Source organism: Molossus molossus, unplaced genomic scaffold (genome assembly GCF_014108415.1).
Source record: "Molossus molossus isolate mMolMol1 unplaced genomic scaffold, mMolMol1.p scaffold_m16_p_10, whole genome shotgun sequence".
Classification (NCBI taxonomy): Eukaryota; Metazoa; Chordata; class Mammalia; order Chiroptera; family Molossidae; genus Molossus; species Molossus molossus.
In genome coordinates this window covers 4269142-4290298 of record NW_023425345.1, presented here as the reverse complement: position 1 = coordinate 4290298, position 21157 = coordinate 4269142, and the positions used below count along the sequence as shown (strand labels likewise).

At 57.3% G+C, this 21157-nt stretch overlaps 1 protein-coding gene across 1 annotated transcript in view; it reads left to right on the top strand.

The window, feature by feature from the left end:
- Positions 1-21157, top strand: part of CACNA1I (calcium voltage-gated channel subunit alpha1 I) — a 94866-nt gene that overhangs the window by 28476 nt on the left and 45233 nt on the right. The window contains exons 4-5 of the mRNA XM_036251178.1: positions 7997-8094; positions 20552-20711. Of these exons, the coding sequence (XP_036107071.1) occupies positions 7997-8094; positions 20552-20711 (258 nt within the window). The remainder of the gene's footprint in view (positions 1-7996; positions 8095-20551; positions 20712-21157) is intronic.

Here is a 21157-nt window from a genome sequence, read left to right as displayed (position 1 = left end):
ATCCACAACCTGGGCATGTGCCTTGACGGGGAATCGAACCAGCGACCCCTTGGTGCATGGGTTGACGCTCACCCACTGAGCGCTCACCCACTGAGCCATACCGGTTGGACAAATCCCAGAATTCTTACCCCAAGAGCAGAGAAAGGACCTTGGGGCAGGCATTAACCATGCACTTCCTCTTAGGTGGTTTACCAGAACTCATATTTGCTAACTGGGCTGGGCACTCTGACATCCTCGCTATCCTGAGCACTTGGGGTTGGTAATCCTGTTTTGTAGATGAGAACTGGAGGCTCAGAGAGATTTGCAGCCGCCCCAGCCCACATGCCTGTATGAGCCAGATCTGGGATGTGCTCAGGTGCAACTGCTTGCAGAGTTGGGCTGCCTCACAGTGTGAGGGTTTTACCCTTACAAGCCCAAATATCCTACCCGCCCTGCCCCGGAGGAGCTCCGAGGGGTGAGGGTCCCTGGGGAGGGCCATTTCTCCCTTGGTAGAGCTGAGAGTGTGTCTATTGTGCGGTGGTGCCAAGAATCCCACGGGAAAATGAAGCTAAATTTCACGTGAGGTAGATATAAGGTATATTTGGGACATATTCTAAAAAGTCATATATTGTTTATCTGATGTTCAAACTTAACTGAGCATCCTGTATTTATATGGCAACTCTACTCAGAGATAAAGTCACGGGAGTGTTGTCACCTGAGTGGAACCCTGGGGAGAGAGGGTCCCGGGTCTTCTGCTGCTGAGGTCCCTGGAGCTGCCTTGGTTCCCGCCTGCCCGGGATCTGTCTGTGCAGCCCGTCCTTGAACTTTATAGCCCTTAATTCCCCCTTTACTCTGAACTTGACCTAAGTGGGTTTCAGAACAGCCTTTTCTTTATCAGTCTTGTGGGCTTAATTACCCCTGGTCTTCTGGTCTCATAGGATTTATGTGATAATATATGAGTGAAAATGACCCATAAATCAGTGCTGGCCAAAGTCAAGCATTAATGTCATTATTCTCTAATTTTCACTCTCCGTTATTTCCTCCCCCCCACGCTCCCTCCACTGAACACCTACGTGCCAGGTGCAGGGAGAGAGGCATAGGCTGGTGGTCTAGTTACCAACCAACAGGCGCCTGAGTCATCAGAGCTGCCTCCTGACAGATGATCGCTCTCTCCAGCATCTCAGCTTCCTTTCCATTAGCTACATCTTAAATTACATTTTAAGAAAGCCCCCGTGGGCCCCTTGAAAAGATTGAGGAAACACCCTATTTTTATCAGCAACACACAGAAATCATCTCCTGGGAGGGGTATTTCCTGGAAAGACGTTAAATCTCAGTCATTGATGTTGTTTCATGTTAGCTCCAAGCTTTTGTTCCCATCTCTCGTCCTTCAAGCTATTTGTTTGACAAGCTGGCGATGGGGAGCCCTGGGCGGGGCGCTGGGGACCCAGCTGGGACTGTGAGCTGGCCCCGGCTCTGGCTCCGAGGAACAGGGACATGACAGAGCAGGCCTCGGAGCCGGAGATGCCCTCATAGAGGCGCAGGGGGACACAGGCCCGAGAGCTCTACTCTGCTCGGGGTGGGATCTGGAAAGCGGGGAAGGGCATGGTCAGTTCCCAGACAAGTGGTCTGGAAACAGCATGGTGCACTCTGGGAGCTGGAGAGGTTCGGATGTCCCTCGAATGCAGGGCAAGTGGTGGGCAGTGCTGGGATTGTGCCAGAGCTTCCAGAGGCCCTTACTGCCTGGGCTTTCTCTGGCAGGAGGCGGATCCAGGGGAGGGTGAAAGCAGGCATCATGTGATTTGTGGGCAGGTGTGACCTGAGGCAGCGAGTGAGGCTGTGCTGTATGTAATGTAGCTGACACTGCCTCGGCTTGTGCCAGGCACTGTTCTAAGCACTGAGTCCACACAGGAACACTTGCATCCTCCCCACACCCCTGTGAGGTCAGCTCAGTGGCTTGCTGAGGTCACGTGGTGCACTAGAAGCAGAGCTGGGATTGGAACCCAGGCTCCACGCTCTGACCACTGGCCGCCCCGCCCCACGCTCTGACCACTGGCCGTCCCGCCCCACGCTCTGACCACTGGCCGTCCCGCCCCACGCTCTAGCCACTGGCCGCCCCGCCCCACGCTCCACGCTCTGACCACTGGCCGCCCCGCCCCACGCTCTGACCACTGGCCGTCCCGCCCCACGCTCTAGCCACTGGCCGCCCCGCCCCACGCTCCACGCTCTGACCACTGGCCGCCCCGCCCCATGCTCCACGCTCTGACCACTGGCCGCCCCGCCCCATGCTCCACGCTCTGACCACTGGCCGCCCCGCCCCACGCTCTGACCACTGGCCGCCCCGCCCCATGCTCCACCCTCTGACCACTGGCCGCCCCGCCCCACGCTTTAGCCACTGGCTGCCCCGCCCCACGCTCTGACACTGGACGCACCGCCCCACGCTCTGACACTGGATGCACCGCCCCACGCTCTAGCCACTGGACGCCCCGCCCCACGCTCTGACACTGGACGCACCGCCCCACGCTCTGACCACTGGCCGCCCCGCCCCACGCTCTAGCCACTGGCCGCCCCGCCCCACGCTCTGACCACTGGACGCCCCGCCCCATGCTCTGACCACTGGGAGTCCCGCCCCACGCTCTGACACTGGACGCACCGCCCCTGTGCTGGCCCCATTCCACATGCTGCCATGTGTGTTGTACTTACTGGCCATCTAGGGGGTGCTCAGGAGCCAGAAGGTGGCCTGGCCTGGTGACTGATGAGGTGGGGGATTGTCACAGAGCCCCTGGATCCCCCACTACCTGGCTATGTGACCTGAGCTCTTCTGCGCCTCAGTTCCTGGCCGCAGGGGGCTCCATAATCCCTCCGCGGGGAGCTGTGTAAAGCGCTCCGCACAGGCACAGTGAGTGCCCAGGGGCCCCTCTCAGCCAGGACTCGGAGTTGCTAGTGGCAGAAGCCCAGTGCAGACGGGCACGGCCCCAAAGGGAACAGACTGGCGCGCAGAAATGGGAAGCACAGAGGGCGGATCAGGATTCGGGTACAGCTGGAGGGAGTGGCCGGACCATATGGTCAGGATCCTGCCTCTCTGCAGCGCTGGCCTCAGCCTCCCTTCGTGTTGGCAACATTCTCAGGCCACCACAGAGGCAAGATGGCCATTAGCACCTCCGGTTTCCAGGCCGTGGCTCAGCCCGGGAGGGCTCCTCTTCCCTGCGGAGCCTGCTCGGCTGGGTGTGCCTGGGCTCGTGTGCGCATCCGGAGCCAGTCGCGGTGGCCAGGGGACTGCGTCCTGGGTGGACTAGGCCTGGGTCTCTGGGCCTCTCCTGGACCCAGGGGGAACGGGGAGTGAAGGAGGGCGGTCCGCAGCAGGAACAAGAGCGAGTGTCCACCCTCCAGCCCCAGCCCAGCATGGCTGCAGCTGAGTCCCTCTCCCCAGATGACACCTGGGAACCGGCGCAGCCACTCTGCCCCTGGGGTGATGTCAGGACGAAAGTGCTCCCTTTACAGCAAAATTACTTACCTCATTAGGCACTGGGGAGCTGGCAGGAGGTAGTGGGGGTTTTGTTGACTTCTTTTAGACTTTTAGCACTGAAGCAGTGTGATAAAGTAACTGTGTAATTAGGAATTAATTTCTCACTCCCGCAAGCGAAGTCTTGAGGCCTGAAGGAAGGCAGTCCAGTGGTTACTCACCCACAGGGGCCCCTCTTTACCTTCCCCTGTATGTATGTATGTATGTATGTATGTATGTATTTATTTCCTCACCCGAAGACATTTTTGCATTTATCTTCAGATAGAGCGGGAGGGAGAGAGTAGGGAAGAGAGAGAAACATCGATGTGAGAGGGACACATCGACTGGTTGCCACCCACACAACCCCAACTGGGACGGGGACAAACTGCAACCGAAGTACGTGCCCTTAGCGGGAACTGAACTCGGGACTCTGTTCCGCAGGCCGATGCTCTAACCGCTGAGCAAACCAGCCAGGGCTACCTTCCCCCTTTTTTAGGGCGAGACACTCCTACAGCTGTCATTCAGGGTGGGAGGAGGAGGGGTAGAAGAGGGCAGGAGAGCACCAGTCACAGGTGTTACTCCTGCTCCTGTTCCCAGGGTACCTGCTGTGTGCCAGGGGCTGGTGCCAGAGCTGTGTCTGAGGAGGAGAGGTACCTGGCCAGCACGCAACCAACCCATGGATGGTACCGCAGCCCCTGCCCTCACTGGTCCACTTCTGAGGACCACATGGTCTCTCGGGGGTCCTGCTGGGATGGCAACCTCATTGCCCATTGCGGTCACCTCGTGAACAGCCCCTCACTGACTTTTCTCCCTCCTCCTCCTCCCTCACTGTGCTCCCTGGGATCACCTTCCAGATAAACTGCTGCTCCCAAGTCCTTGGCCCCGGGGCCTGCTTGGGAGAACCCGAACTACCCGGGGTGTGGAAGGAGCCAGAGCAGAGAGGGGTGAATTCAGCCTGGGGTGCAAAGAGGGCGTGGCCGAGGCTTCAGGGAGGAGGTGTTTGGAAGGAAGGATGGGTGTGAGGGGAAAGGGCACTGCGCAGAGGTGATGGGGCAGAGAAGGGTGTGTCTAGGGAGCTCAGAGGGGCTGGCAGATGCCTGGAGGAGGAGCAGGGTTGGGGGAGGGGACAGAGGCCGACTGGAAGGCCTTGGAGGCTGTGGCCAAGGCCTTGGTCTTTGCTATGAGGGCAGTGGGGAGACGTTGAAGGTTTTACTTGGGGAGCGATAGCTAGATTTGCATTTTAGGAGGTTTTCTCCTGCTGAGGATGGGCTGTGGGGGGAGGAGGCAGGAGGCAGGAGGCAGGAGACCACCTGGAGGGCTGTCAAGAGTGAGTGATGGCTGCCCTGGGCAGGGGTGGTGGAGCTGTGGGCAGACTGTCCCACGTTGGGCTTGTTGGTGTGCTTCCCACACCAGAGAGTAAAACCCACAGTTCTCTCCCAGCTCCATGCTCTCCTCATCTCTTCCCATCCTGTCCAGTGCATCCTCTTCCTCTCAGAGAAGAATGAGAATGCCTGGAGTTTTTACTGTGCACCTACTGTGTGCTCTTTATCGCTGAATGCGTTTACACCCGGGCTTGTTCCCCCACACAGGGGAGGCAACTGCAGCAAACACCCCCAAAGGTGCATGGAATTAGAACCTGGGTGGAATGTTTAAGCAAGTGGATTCCCTTGAAGGTCCACAATGCCAAGATGGTTCATGCTGCTAAGAAATCAGTAATTCATCACACTTCCCCTTTTGACTTGACTGGCTGGGAGCTCAGACAGAGCTAAGATCTTGACACTAAATTATTCTCCAAGGAATTTCTCTTGGGGGCTTTTCAGTGGGGACCCTGAGGGCTGCAACTGATGAGGTCTTGGGAATTTTTGCAGAAGGTGTGTTCCCACGCTGAAGACCTAGAGGGTCAGGAGAGCGGTGAAGGGCAGGGGCCATGTTGGATGCCCCTCACTTAATGAAGAACCAGTAGCCCCAGACTGGACCGTGGGTTCTGTGGGAGGGACGTGGAGCGCGGGCAGCAGTGTGGGATGGGGAGTCAGACCAGACAGGGTTGTCCTGAGGGCTCTCCTAGCAGCTCTGCCGGGTGGCTTGTGGCTGTGGCCTACCCTGGTGCAGGGGAGCATGAAAAGGGTTGGTGTGGATTCAGGTCACATGGGAAGCTCAAACAGGTTAACGCAGGCTGAGAACGAGAACAGTCCTGGGCAGGCAGCAGGCCTTCAAAACCCATTTGCTTTTTTTTTTTTTATCCTCACCCGATGACATTTTTGCATTTATCTTCAGATAAAGCGGGAGGGAGAGAGGGGGTAAGAGAGAGAGAAACATTGATGTGAGAGAGACGCATCGAGTGGTTGCCACCCACACAACCCCAACCGGGCCAGGGACAAACTGCAACCGAGGTACATGCCCTTAGTGGGAACCGAACCCGGGACTCTCTGGTCCGCTGGCTGACGCTCTAACCGCTGAGCCAAACCAGGCAGGGCAAAACCCATTTGCTTTTTCCTGTCTAACCAGCCTCTATGAAGCGTCTATTTATTTTTATTGTGAGACTTCACGGGGATGGGAACCAGTTCTGGTCTGGCACCTGCTGGAGCTCAGCAGGTGAGCGCCGGGGCCCCTGAGACGTAATACCAGGGTAGGTTCAATCTGGCATGGGCTGGAACCCTGCCTCCAGCACACTCAGCAGCACGTGAACAGCCTGGGTGACCCAGCTCTCCCCAGGGCCTGGTGCTGCCTCCGTAGGCAGGATGGAGAGAGCCTGGGCTGGAGGAAGAGGGCTGAGCTCCTGGGTGTGGGGTGTGGGGGAGGGGCTGGTTGGAGCTGAGCCCGGGCGGCCTGCGATGGGGTGCAGTGGTGGCTCTCCTAAGCCTGGTGTGTGTGCGCATCAGTGTAGGAGCGCCTGTTTGTGTGCCCATGTGTGCCACCCCCGCAGCGCCTTCATCACACATATCTCCTTGGCTGCCTGGAGAGCTCTTTCTACAAAATAGGAAAATGACAGTTTGGTTCACCCACACGCGGAATCCTCATACAGCTCCACTCCCTCAATGCCCCCTTCTCAGATCATCCTCTGCCCTCATTCACTGCCCCCTACCCCCCCTCAGCTCCCCCACTCCGCCTGGCTGCTGCCCCTGGCACCCCTGGCTCTCCCTTCTTTTCTTCCTCCCTCCCTCCTCCTGTGATCACCCAGGTCTCTGTCTCTAGTTCCTGGTCTCTGTCACTTTTTATTTTTGGTCACGCCCCCTCATCTGAATTTGGGCTTTGGTAGGAGTGTGTGTTACATATGAGGGTGTCCAAGGAGTGAGAGTGTGTGTGCACCAGTGGTTGTGTGCAGGTGTGTGATTCTCTGTGTGTGTGTGTAAAGGGGAATGGAGAGAGAGGGAGGGGGAGAGAGAGAGAGACGGAGAGAACGGAGCCAGAACCTGTGCCCTAGAAAGCTGGGGGATGGATGAGGCATTTCAGGCAAAGGAAGCTTTCACTCAATTACTCTTCAAGCAGCGGGAGGGGGTGGCGGCTTTACAACAATCGGACAGGTTTGCATGGTGCGGAGAAAAAGCCTTCATTTCCTTTTCACTTCCTGCTAAGGGTGTGACAGGTGGAGCTGGCAGCAGGGCTGGAACCCTGGGGTGGGGCTGGGGTTTGAGGGAAGGGTTTGGTGAGTGGGGCACTGGGGTCAGGCTGAGGCCACAGGCCCTGGGTCAGTGGGGGTGGGGGGCAGGGAGCAACTGAACAGGTAGGATCTGGTGGAAGGGTAGGGAACCAGAGAGGGGACCCGAGATCTGCTTCCTGTGGAGATCTGGGAACCCATCCAGGAGGAGGCAAGGTGCCTCCTGGAGCCGCAGGGCTGGCTGACCGCAGGGCTGGCGGGCGGGCCTGTTTGGTGAAGCCCAGAGGAAGACAGCGAGGACTAGGGCCGCAGTGAGGGCTCCAGTGCTGCCTGCCTTTGAGTCTCCCCTGTCTGGGTGGGGGCCGGGACTGTCATTCTCGGGTTCCCTTTCACCGGCACTGTCTTGGTTCAGCGGGGACTGTCGTGTGAAGAACTTCCAGGACTCCAGGGGCAACTGCACAGAACCGCAAAGCATAGACAAGTGTTCAGCGGATAGGGATGAGGACCGTGGTGTCCAGTGGCCATCGGGCCAGCCCAGGGAGCTCGCTCCTCAGTCCTCCCTCTGGGGAATGCACCTGACCCTCCCTGTTTCAGAGGCTGCTCTGGAAGTGGGGACAGGAGCCACCTGGCCCAGTGCTGGCACACGGCAGGGACCCAGGGCCTCTGCTCCTCTGTCTCTCTGCCCCCAACAACTACTGGTCCTCAGGGCATTCTAGGATGTCACCAGCCCCTGCTCACAGAGAATGAGACAGCTCAAGGCCACACAGCAGACTGGGCACAACCTGGATTCTGATCTCCTTTCCTACTTACCCCTCCCAGGCAGGCACACAGGGTGGGTGTGGGTGGCCAGAGGCGTCTGTGTCTGGCCCGTGGCCCTGCCTGGCCTCCTGCACCATCCTCACTCTCTTCCCCTTTCTCCACAGGATGGTGGAGTACTCGCTGGACCTTCAGAACATCAACCTGTCCGCCATCCGCACTGTGCGTGTCCTGAGGCCCCTCAAAGCCATCAACCGTGTTCCCAGTGAGTTGGTGCCCCTCCCCCACCCCTGGCTCACAGAGACACCCATTCACCCAGAAAAGACTGACCAGCACCTTTCATGTACACACCCATGTGCACACACACCCATGCTGGGCATGGGACACCTCAGTGACCACACAGATGTTGGTCCTTCTCCCACAGGGCTTATGGGTGTGTGTGTTGGAGCCTGAAGATGCTGATGGGTGGCCTCAATGCCTGAGTCCCAGAAGAGCTTGGATTGCAGCATGCTGGGAACCTGGCTTTTCAGGAGCCAGGTTCTTTGGGGGGAGGTAGTTGTCACAGAGGGCAAAGTGTGAAAAGAAGCTGCTTTGTTTTTTTTTTTTTTAAATCCTCACCCGAGAATATTTTTCTATTTATCTTCAGATAGAGTGGGAAGGAGAGAGAGAAGGGGGGGGAGAGAGAGAGAGAGAGAGAGAGAGAGAGAGAGAGAGAGAAACAGAAACATTGATGTGTGAGGGAGACACCTCGACTGGCTGCCTCCTGCACAACCCTGACCAGGGCCACGGACCGAACTGCAACCAGGGTACATGACCTTGACCAAAATCAAACCTGCGACTCTTTGATCTGTGGGCTGACGCTCTAACTGCTGAGCCAAACTGGCCAGGGCAAGAAGCTGCTTAGTTTGAGGGAGGACATGATGTAGGAGAGAGTCCCCAGATTCCCTCACTTGTGCTAAGTGACTTAGAACTTGAGCTTCATCACCCACCCACATGTGAAAGGTGTGCACATGTGCGGGTGTGTGTGTGCACATGTGGAGGGATGTGCACACGGGTGTGTACATGTCAGGTGGTGTGCACATGTGGGAGTGTACATGTGAGGGATGTGCACATGTGAAGGGTGTGCACATGTGAGGGGTGTGCACATGTGGGGGTGTGCATATATGTGACACATGAGCACATAAGGAGTGTGTGGGCAGGTGTGTCCCCTTCCTCCCTCTCCCACTGTGCAGGAGCTCATTAGATGGCTCCTGGCTGTGGAGGCCACTTTCAAGCCCCTGGCGCCAGCCTGCCTGGTTCTCTGAGAAGGGCAGGCTGGGCCCTGCGCTCCTTCCTGGAGGCTCCATTTTGGAGGCTGCAGGGACCAAAGAGCCCAGAGAGGAGTGGGTCCTTCCTCAGGGGCCTCCATCCTGCTAACAGGTGGCACTGGGAGGCTCGTGGTGGACGTAGCTGGGCTGCCTGTTTCCACTCTGAGCAGATCCCACCTCAGCTGATGAGCAATCTCGCTCTCAGAACCTGGTGTGGGGAGTCCTGGGAGCACATATACTCTGGGATCCAAAATAAAACCAGTGCACTCCCTCCCCCCGACTTAGAGACTCCCCATTGCTCCCTTGGAAAGGGGACTTAAGGTAAATTCATATTCTGAGTAACTTGATTGACAGGAGCCTCAGGCAGTTAGGGCAGGTCCATTGATCCAGCTTCCCATTTACAGGAGGGGCAGCTGTGTACCCAGGTGCCATGCCCTCTGCCCAGAGTCACCGGGAATGAATGACCTGGGGGACACAGTCTCTTTGAAGTGCTTCCTAGAGAGGTTTGGTGGGTTGCCTCCTTTTTTTCTAGATGTTTCCCTGAAACATTCCACATCCTCCCCTGTTTCTCTAGAGCTGCTTGTACCTCGAGACTCATTCTTTTGCATCAGTAGCCCAGAGCTTTCAAGTTCGCCACTAGATGGCAGGCTGGAGAGTTGAGAATAGGCAAAGTCAAATTATAGGTTATTAGTTACAAGGCTGTGGAGAGTGGGGGGTGGCTGCCTGCCGTTTAAAAAGTAGTTTAAAAACACGATCAACCAGGAGGACTCAGCTGGGTCGCCAGGGAATGCAAGTTCTGGTTTTCAGCTCTGTCAGGAGCTTGTCTTGTGACCTGGCAAGTCCCTTTGTGTCTCTGGGCCGCAGGTCCCCCTCTTGCACAAAGCAGGAGGAAGGGCTCAGTTAAATGTGTGGTTTTAAACTGTGTCCAGGATGGGTGGGGAACCTGGAAGTCATGGTGCTCTTTATAAAACCCTGTAAAACATGTCCCTCCAACTCACCCTGCTGGTCTCTGTCTTGGTCACTCAACTATTGATGGATAAAGGAAAGGAGACTGAATGGAGGAGGAGGTTGGGGAGGGAGGAAGGAAGCAAGAGACGTTGAGTCAGGAGGCTGGGTTCTGGTTCCGTGCTGTGTGACCTTTCATAAATCACTAGCCCTTTCTGGGCCTTTCTGGGCCTTAACAAGATGGGGCTGGATTATCTCTAAAAGTGCCCCCTTCTGGCACCAGCTGACTCCAGGCCTCTTAAGCCTGTGCAGTGACTCCCAAAGCCTATTGGCCAAGCCACTTAAATATGAAAGTGTGCTTTTTAAAATTTATTCTCCAGTGAGAAAGTAGGGCAGTCACTGTTAAAGCCTGAGCCAGCTGAGTCTGAGCTGCTGGCTCACATGTGCACCTGGCCACAGCGCACCCGGGCCCAGGCTGCGGAGGGGGAGGTGCAGAGGCCTGGGGAGCTCAGGGGCAGCTGGGGGAGATGCTGAGCCTGGTCTGGGCCACTGCCCACCCCCAAGATCCCCATCTAGCCGCAATCCCTGGTTCAGCAAGAACTCATCTCCATGCAGGGGCCTCTGGGCTAGGCCTGGGATGGGGGATGCAGAGAGGTGGCGAGACAGCTCCAGGGCAGGGTCCATGACATGACAGGGCAGCAAAGCTGACAGTGCTGTGGGAAAGGCCACCGTCAACTGTCAGCTCCAGCGGCAGGACCAGGAACTGGAGGTTTGCTCTGCACTGACAGGCCCAGGGTCTCGTCCCTCCACCAGCCTGCTGTGGGACCCTGGGTGAGCCACGCCCCTCTCGGGGGCTCCTTTCCTCCTATGATAACATGGAGTTAATAATACCAATTTCCATGTGTTTGTAAGGATAAAGTGCCATAATGTGTGTGTGTGAATTAGCGGACAGCCTCCTATGCAGTGAGTGGTTAATTGGTGCTGCTATTATGAAGAGGTGCTGGGAGCACTGAGGATGGAGGGGGTGGCACCAGGACGGCTTTGCAGAATCTGGTTTTGGAAGCCGCTCACCAAGCACATAGAGGATTGGGAGGGTGTTCCTGGCAGGCAACCCACACATGAAAGGTGGAGAGGAGGAGCCAGCTCGGGAACAGCTGGCTGGACAGAGGACTGCAGGTGGACAGAGCGGGGGTGGCTTTCCAGATCTCTCAGAGAAGTACTAATAATGATAAATGGCTACAATTGATCAGGGGCTTACAACAAACCCGTCACAGGCGATATTATTCCATCTTCACAATAGCCCCAGGATATTGACCCACTTTATAGATGGGGAAACGGGCAGAGAGCTTGAGTAACTTGCACAAGTCCACACAACTGGCCAGGAGCAGAGCCAGGATTGGAACCTATCAGAGCTTGGTTCCGGGAGCAGAGCTAGGATTTTAACCTATCAGAGCTTGGTTCCGGGAGCAGAGCCAGGATTGGAACCTATCAGAGCTTGGTTCCGGGAGCAGAGCTAGGATTTTAACCTATCAGAGCTTGGTTCCGGGAGCAGAGCCAGGATCGGAACCTATCAGAGCTGGGTTCCGGGAGCAGAGCTAGGATTGGAACCTATCAGAGCTGGGTTCCGGGAGCAGAGCCAGGATTGGAACCTATCAGAGCTGGGTTCCGGGAGCCGAGCTAGGATTGGAACCTGTCAGAGCTTGGTTCCGGGAGCCGAGCTAGGATTGGAACCTGTCAGAGCTTGGTTCCGGGAGCCGAGCTAGGATTGGAACCTATCAGAGCTTGGTTCTGGGAGCAGAGCTAGGATTGGAACCTGTCAGAGCTGGGTTCCGGGAGCAGAGCTAGGATTGGAACCTGTCAGAGCTGGGTTCCGGGAGCCGAGCTAGGATTGGAACCTGTCAGAGCTGGGTTCCGGGAGCAGAGCTAGGATTGGAACCTATCAGAGCTTGGTTCTGGGAGCAGAGCCAGGATTGGAACCTATCAGAGCTTGGTTCCGGGAGCAGAGCTAGGATTGGAACCTATCAGAGCTTGGTTCTGGGAGCAGAGCCAGGATTGGAACCTATCAGAGCTGGGTTCCGGGAGCAGAGCTAGGATTGGAACCTATCAGAGCTTGGTTCTGGGAGCAGAGCCAGGATTGGAACCTATCAGAGCTGGGTTCCGGGAGCAGAGCCAGGATTGGAACCTATCAGAGCTGGGTTCCGGGAGCAGAGCTAGGATTGGAACCTGTCAGAGCTTGGTTCCGGGAGCAGAGCTAGGATTGGAACCTATCAGAGCTTAGTTCTGGGAGCAGAGCTAGGATTTTAACCTATCAGAGCTTGGTTCCGGGAGCAGAGCCAGGATCGGAACCTATCAGAGCTGGGTTCCGGGAGCAGAGCCAGGATTGGAACCAGGAGCAGAGCTTGCACAACCTCAGGGCTTTCCCCTCCTTTCCATGACCTCCTTTCTTTTTTTTTAGCGTGTAGCACCCCAGCCGCCCACCCTGTCTGCAGGGCATCAAGAAGGGCCCACGTTCAGGATCAATGTAGAAGGGCCCCAAAGGCTGAAACGATGCCCTCCAGGCCCCTTCTGAATGCCTTTTACTGCCAGGGTGCAGCGTTCTCATGGTACTGGGTCCTGTGCGGCCCGAGGAAGACGAGTCAGGGCAGGAGGCAGGAGGTACAGTGGTTGGTGCAGAGCGTGGCCTCTGAACCACCCTCCCAGCATTGAGCTTGGTCTTTTGTTATTTAGCTGCAGGGCCAGCGGAAGGATTCTTCTCTTGCCTTGGTCCCTTGTCTGCACAATGGGAATGACACACAGCATCTCTACGTGGGTTAGTCTGCAGTGCCAGGCGGAGAACAGGTGCCCGGCGAACTGCCCCATCCCAGCTTCCTCACGAGGAAGGGCCCCGGTGTCAGGGCCAGACTGCAGCATCCAGGGCAGTCAGACAGGGTTGGTGCCTGCAATCTTGTCCAGTGGCTTGGTGCCACCTCTCCTGCCTCAGTTTTTCCATCCATATAATGGGTCTCAGCCCTCCCTCGTGAGACCTTGGGGCAGCAAACTGCCCAGGGAAGGTGCCACCGCCGCACATTGATGGTGTGGGAATCTCATAGTCCTGAGATCTTGGAATGAGCCTTACGGAGAATCACAGAGAATCTTAGAATCACCCAGCTGCAGAATCCTCGCTTGTTAGTTTTAGAAGGACAAGTCTCAGAACAGTTTGGTCCTGGAGGTACAGGGCCTTTGATTGCCCATCAGACCGAGGGACCCTGGGCTGGTGGCCGGCTCCTGCCCTTGCAGCCCAGGCCCGCTCTGGCTCTTTTCGCCAGGTCCGTGCTGGGCCAGGCCAGCCGTGCTGAGGACGGAGGAAGGAGGCGCCCGGACTTCTTTTTGGACTCTGTCCCGGGGGCCATCTATTGGAAAGGGAGCTGGGAGGCGCACTTTGAAACAGCTTGATGAAAATCTCCGTACTTTCTCTTGGAACCTGGTGTCAGGGTGGGGGGTGTGGCGGAGCTAAAGGAGGCTGTGACCCCAGGCACACCTTGGACCCCAGGGCTGTCTGTTCGTGGTACCCACAAGGAGTCCTCAAGCCACCCTGTGGGAAAAGGCCCGTCAGCTCCCACGGGGAAGGAAGGCAGGGGAAGAGGGAAGTGGGGACAGAGGAGGAAGACGAAGCGAAGGGGCCCGGTTTCCCCAGGGAATCAAGCTTCTCCGAAGAGATGGAAGTGGGAGAACTTCTGGTTAGAACATCTGGTGAGCACCTGACTCAGGAAGAAGAAGGAGAAGCCAGGACTGTGAAAGAAGAAATACTGGGAGGTGGGGCAGGGTGAAGGCAGACCCCTTCACACCCCAGGGTCACGTTTGCTCTGCACGTCATGGGAGAGTGATTCCCGGTGGGACAGCAGATTGAGGGAGTGGGCCACCATGTATGTATGTATCCACCCACCCACCCGTCCGTCCGTCCGTCCGTCCGTCCATCCGTCCGTCCATTGAGGGCCACCGGGCCAGGCTTTGGTCAAATGTGGGGTCACAGGGAAGATTCGGATGCACCCCTTCTCTGCAGGCAGAGTGTGAGCCAGGAGCTGTGGGCCAGGGGGACACGTGCTGTAATGGAAGGAACAGCGGCAAGGGGAGGGCCCCCCATGTGCTTTGAGGAGGCTTCACAGAAGAGTGGGGACAGAGTGTTTGAAGAATGAGTAGATCTTTGTGCCACAGTGGGTGCGGGACCTTCAGTGGGACACGGGCCAGACCCCACCCTAGGGCATTAGCATGATGGCCTTGAGAAGGAGCCCAAGGCCCCTCCTGGGATGGAGGGTGCCGGGGGGCACACTCCTTGGCTGGGGTTTGCTTCCTATCTCAGGAGTGGGCTCTGAGGCCCCTCATCAGCTCATTAGCACCCCCAGCTGGGCTGGGACAGCAGCTGTGCCCTTAGGCTGGGTTGTATGCTGTCTGGCCCACTCTCCTGGGCACCCCCGTGCCCCTGATTAGTTGCATCGGCAGTGGCAGGAGCAGCAGACGGCCTTTCCTGGTCACTCAGCACCCTCCACTCACCTGGTCAGGCCAGAGAGAGAGCGGAGATACCGGCCAGGAAGCACACTTGCCATCCCCTCCCAGGCTCCTTCCTGCCACAAAGGGCCCCCTGCCTGGCTGCTGCCTTGGAACAGAGGTCCCATCTAGGGCTCCTTATGAAAAGGGGTGCAATTGTCGAGTGGCTCCATCAGTTTGCCCGTCTGCCATCCAGAGATGGTCTCTACCCTGGTGCCCCCCACATGACACTCCACACTCCTCTCTCCTAAACCCCGACCCCGAGATCTTACAAAACGACTTTACATGGAGATACACCAGGCACCCCAAACTCCACATGTCCAAACGGAGCCCCATCTCCACTGATGGCTGCTCCATGCTCTGACCTCAAGCCCCCAAACTTGGAGATGTCCCAACCCCTCTCATTCCTAAGACCTACATCCCATCCCTCTTCTCAACCTTCAAAATGTCTCCAGACTCCAGCCACGCCCCCCACCTCCCTCGTCATCTGGAGCAGCCAGATGTGCACTGTCATGAAGGCAGGTGAGCACTGGCCGGGCCAGGCTGGGCGGGACCGAGACGAACAGAGGGACAGAGGCCCCGTCTCCACCCTGGAGAGTCACGGAGGAAGCCCAGTGTCTGGCCTGGACAACCTCAGCAGGGAAGGCATGGGGCTGGGCCACATCTCCCCTGGACCCCACCCTCAGTGCTCCCCATTTCTGTCCTAGGTGGAAGCTGCCTTCAGAAGGCAGCCACCAAGTGGCCACTGTCATGCTCCTGGCCCCGGAGCCCGCAAGTCTGGCCCTCTTTCCAGAGATGAGAGTGCAGTCGGGGTCACACGTGGCATTTGTACACGATCGCACAGGTGGTGTCCCCTAACCGGTCTCCCTCTTCCGTCCTAGTCACCCCAATCCATTCTCCCCCGCAGCTGGGGTAATCCTTTCAAGCTCTTCAGATCTCTCTGCTCTGCTGCCCACGACACTGGAAGCCAGAGTCCTCCCGCTCACCTGCCGGGTCACCTGCCCTTGCTGGCTCCCCCCAGCTGCATGGTGTCCTGATTCCCTGGGGAGCCGGGCTCACTCCTGCCTCTGGGCCTTGGCACTGGCTGTGCTCTCTGCCCAGGTGTGCACACAGCTGGCCCCGCACCTCCGAGTCTCTGCTCTCTGTCATCTTTCCAGGGAGGCCTTTCTTGGACCTCACTTTGTACCCACCTGACCCCTGGCCCTAGCCTGGCACTTCCCACCCCTTCCCTCATTCCACCTTTTGTTTTAAAGTATTTAGTGGAATGTGCTTATTTATTGTTGGTTGTTTTCTGCCTGTCTCTCCCTACTTCCAGGAATGTCCGCTTCATGAGCATAGGGGGTTGTGTCTTTCTTTTTCTTTTTTTTAAATCTGATGCCTCCCTAGAGTCTAGAACAGTGCCTGGCACATAGTGGGACCTCACTGCACATTGTGTAATGGACCCATCCACTCATCCATCGCTTCTTCATTTGTTCAAGCTCCGTCCTCAGAGGGGCTGCTCTGTGCTGGGCTCGGGGCTGGATCGGAGGATGGGCAGCTCCCCGCCTGGGCCTTGCACGCGGGACCCTCCTGGCTTACAGGGCAGGCAGAGCCGCGGCCAGCACGGGCCAGCAGTGCGATAAATGCTGTGATGGAGGGAGGACAGGGCTGTGGTGGCTCATTGCAGGGCACCAGCTCAGCCTGGGGCCAGAAGAGGTGACCTTTCAGCTGGGGTCTAAAAGGGGAGAGGTGGCCTTCTGAACATGTGCACAGGCCTGGAGGTGACTGAGAACAGCCGTAGAAAGCGTGTCGGTCTGGGTGGGTCCCACCAGCATGGACCCCCCTTCCCCACCTTGGAAAGAAGGCCCAGAATTCCCACCCGGGGCAGCGTGATAGTAACAAGAGCCCTTATGTCAGAGAGTGGGGGAGGGGAGAGGAGAAGGGGAGGGCAGTGAGTGCAAAGGTGGGAGTGGAGGTGCTGGGGGCACCTGCCAGGCTGGCTGGAGCAGCAGGTGGTGTGGCGGACAGAGGCAGGTGAGGCTGGGAGATAGGCTGGGGCCAGACTGTGGGGGCCTGTGACAGGCGAGGGGTTGGGTAGGATAAGGATTTGCACTTTGCCCATGGGGGGATGGGCTGCCGGCAGCTTCTGACTTCAGGGGCTCTCCCCACTGAGGTGTCCCCACCCTGTGGTGTTCCTGAGAGCCTGGGCAGGGACCACCGTCCTCTCTGTAGCTGAGGCCACTGGGGCCCAGAAAGGGCAAACTCTGCTTGAAGCTGCGCAGCCGAAGCTGAGACCCAGATCTTCTGTCCTGGGTTGGTGCTCTGGGTGCTCACGGGGTTAGGGGCTATACTGGGTGCCCTGGGGACTCCAGGGTCCTCTTTCCCTTCTTGGCTGGAGGAAGCAGGACCCTCACACTTATGGGGTTGCCTGCAGACTGCCCGCATCAAAACTTAGCTGGCTCCCACGCCAGGCTAAAGGCCAGAAAAGTCACTAAGAGAGCAGAACCTAGTAAGCTGTAGGAGGGCTTCATGCCCTCCTGGGGTGAGAATCAGAGAGGACTGCCTGGAGGAGGAGGAGTTGGCGATGGGAAGATGTGGAGAGAGATGAGTGGTCTGAAGCAGATGGTGACAGGCCTTGAAGGCATCCTCTCTGTTTCTGTTTCTGTTTCTCTTAATTTCTATTTCTCTCCATCTCTGTTCTCCATCTCCCTCTCCATTCTTTCCCTCTCCGTTTCAGTTTCTCTTTCTCTGTCTTGTTGTTTCTCTCTCCTCTCTCTGCCTCCATCTCCTGTGCCCAGTGCCAGGGGAACTGAGGGCAGAGTGGAACCATTCAACTCGCCTTGGCTAATTCCTTGGCTGTGGGCATAGAAGGAGAATTAGCCAGGGTCTCGTGGGGTCCCCCTGACTCCCTACTTCCAGGGCTCGTTATCCCTGGCACGGAAGTAATGAACTCGTTCTTAGTCCCTAATTAGCTAATTTGCTTTGGCGCCATGGCCCTGGGACTCCCTGGGCCCCAGGGAGGACAGTGGGCTGGGGCCCAGCTCAGTAGAGGGGGTGAGAGGGAGGAGGGATTGGACTGCCGTTCAGGGAAGTCAGCCGGGCAGGTTTTCAGTAGCCTGTCAGAATGTTAATATCCTGGAGAACAAGGGAAATGTAATTAATTGAGTAAAAAGGCTGGGCCCAGGGGAGCAGCCAGGCAGGGACTGTGCTGAGCCGCCTCCTGGAGGCCTTTCTGATCCGCCCCTTCTCGCAGCCGCTGCCTGGCCTCTGCCTGGCCTCTGCGCTTGCCTCTGGCCTCTGCCCTGGCCTCCAGGCTGCCCATTCTTCTTTTCTTCCTGGTTTGATTTTAGAGAGAGAGGAAGGGAGAGGGAGAGAGAGATAGAAACATCGATGAGAGAGAACATCGATTGGCCGCCTCCTGCATGCCCCCCACTGGGATCAGGCCCACAACCTGGGCATGTGCCCTGACTGGGAATCAAACCAGTGACCTCTTGATGCAAGGGTCGACGCTCAACCACTGAGCCACACCGGCCAGGCTGCCCATTCTTATTTAAACCGTGGGGCCCATCAAGGGCTCAGCCTGCTTAGAAATCTGTTGACTGGCCTCCCCAACCAGTCACCTAGCACAGAGCCCCACCCTCATTGGACCCCCAGCACGGCCTGGCGCACGCTGATCACTCCTCTGTGCCTTTGTCACAAGTTCCTGCCAGGTGGAAGGCCCAGCTCAAGTCAACCCCTCCGGGAATGCGCCCAGAGCTGCCCCACTCCCCAGGCGTGGTCCTTTCCCTCCAACACGGTGTCCCCTGACCCCGCTGCTAGACTGTGAGTTCTGATGGGTGACAATGGGACTTATCGGTCCTTGGACCTGCCACGTGGCCAGCAGGGCAGCTGGCACACAGCGGTGCTGGCGGTGTTTGAGGAATGAGTGAGAGGTGGGGCACGGAAAGGCCTGTGATGACTTACTTGACGTTCAGACGGATCACAGCGCCCTCCTTCTGTTTTCCCTTCCCTCCCACACCGTCCCCTGGCCCCTCTTTGGGGGCAGACGTGGGGAGTTGAGGTGCTCTGCTCTCGGTCGGTCGGAGGCACTGCCTGCAGGGAGCCCCACTGCCTTTCCTGGGAGGATGCTGACCTAATTTGGTGTGGAGGGGGCGGGGGTGGGCATTAATTATTGATTGGAAACCACTCCACACAGATCTCATGATGCAAATCCCAAATAATTACCCTTGTTAATAACCACCTCAGCATAAATAAAAATCTGGACAGGGCCACTGTTCCCCTTATCACCATCTTTCCACCCTTCTCTCCCCTACCTTCCACTCTCTTCCCACAACTTCCCACTCCATGAGTTCACAAGCAGCCATTCAACAAACGTCGGCTGAGCCTCTGTCCTGGGCCAGGACCTGCAGGGTTCCGGGAGCACCCAGGAGTCTCAGACACAGGCCGTGTCCCCGAGAGCTTACAGCCCAATGGAAGAGACGGGAGGGTAAACAGGCCCACACGCCAGGGCTAGAAGACCGGACGTGGACGGGCCTTCACGGTGCAGTATGTAACCCTGCACAGGGTACACGCGGCCCAGGCTGTCGGAGGTGCCGAGACTGCCCAGAGCAGAAGACAGAGGGATGAACTCTACCTGGGATGGAATGAGACATAGTATGGGAAGGCTTCACAGACAGAAAGTAGAGCTTCAACTGGGCTGTGTGGGCTGAATAGGGGTTTTTCAGGCAAAAGAGAGATGGCAGGAAGAGAGAGTAACAGAGAAAGCATGGAGGTGTGAAATCCTGTGGTATGTTTAGGGAACTCCAAGCCGTGTGGTATTGCGTAGGGTGCAAACTGGTCAGAGAGAGAGCGATGAATCCAGAGAGGTAGGCAGTGTTGGATCTCACAGGATCTTGGGGGGGCGGGGTGTGCAATCAAGGGCGACACACCAGCTTCTGACCCTCCTTGGGGCCACAGACACTTGCATGGACCTTCTCCCCCCAAAATTTATGGCATCATGCCTGCCTGCCTCTTTTACAACAATTTCATAAGGTTCACGAACCACCTTCCAGGGACCTACCCCCCAGCTTCCGTAGGTGACAGGAATCTGAGATGTTCATGTGTGGTGGTGACACGTCCAGATTTGCGTTCTAGAGAGTGGCTGTGGTCGGGAAGCGTCCCCTCTCTGTCACGGGCTCTGTCTCCCTGGACTGGCTTCATCAACCTCAGGCAGGCTCTGCCCTCCCGGCCAGAGGCCCGCAGCAGTCCGAGGCTTAACTCCTCTCAGCTTGCAGCCTCTGCTGAGAGAACACTTCCCCCTGTCCTGCCAGTGGAGGTCTCGGGGCTGACTGTCACTGGTCCTGGCTGGGGTCGCATGCTCAGGGGACCTCTGACTGCCCTGGAGATGAAGGGCATCCAGGACACATTCCTTAGGCACCTGCTGTGCCCATCCTGGGAGGGTGCTGGGCATAGTGAGGTGAGCCAGCCCTGCCCCAGGATCTGGGTACTGGGAAGAGAGCTAGGCTCCGTGTCAGGACACCTGGTTTAAACCCAGGCTCTGCCATTTTCTAGCTGTGCGGCCTGGGCAAGTAGCTTCAGTTCTGTGACCCTCCAGATGCCTCTTCTATAAAACAGGGGTAATGTTACCAACCTCACGGAGTTGTCATGAACAACGAAGGAGGTCTTATTTGCGCATTGCCCAGAAGAGTGCTTGGCACATAAAAGGTGCCCCATCAATGCCTGCTTATTTATCCCCAATCTAGTGGAAGTACGGTGGGGCCCAGAGCCATTTCCGTGGCCTTTGGGTGGAGGGGCAGATACCAAGCAGAAGGTCTCTCTGGTGGCCACTGAGCAGGCTGGGAGCAGGGAGGAGCCGGGGCCAGGGTCCCCACCTCTCCTCCCACTGCCCCTCTCTCTGTTTCTCTAGCCCTGTTCTCCCTCTCTCCTCTTGGGGCCCTCTGCTCCGGGTCTGACAATCCCTCTGCCTCCCAGGTATGCGGATCCTGGTGAACCTGCTCCTGGACACACTGCCCATGCTGGGGAACGTCCTCCTGCTCTGCTTTTTTGTCTTCTTCATCTTCGGCATCATTGGGGTGCAGCTGTGGGCGGGCCTGCTGCGCAACCGCTGCTTCCTGGAGGAGAACTTCACCATGTGAGTCGGCCCCGCCCCCGGCGGCCCCAGCTTCACCTGGGCACCCGTGGTGCTGAGTAGTTTAGGGGTAGGAAGGCCTACCCACCGAGCACCTGGTCCCAATCCTTATTCCAGTGGCGCAGAGAGATCAATGGGTGTGCCACGGTGAGTTGGTGGCGGGTCTGCCCTGGATGGTTGGACACCAAAATGAGCACAAAAGGCCTCAGAGCTCTTTGGTATCACAAAGTCCCGGTCTGTACTAGGCCCTCAGATGCTCATTCGGCTCCTAGTGACCCTCACTTCATACAGTTTTAACTTGGTAATCGGGAATCGGCGTCAACAGAGTGGAAGCAGCAAACTGTAGTTGACCTTGAAGAACACGGGTTTGAGCTGCACGTGTCCATTTATACACAGGTAGTTTTTCAATAAATATATTAGAAAATTCTTTGGAGATTTGCAACAATTTG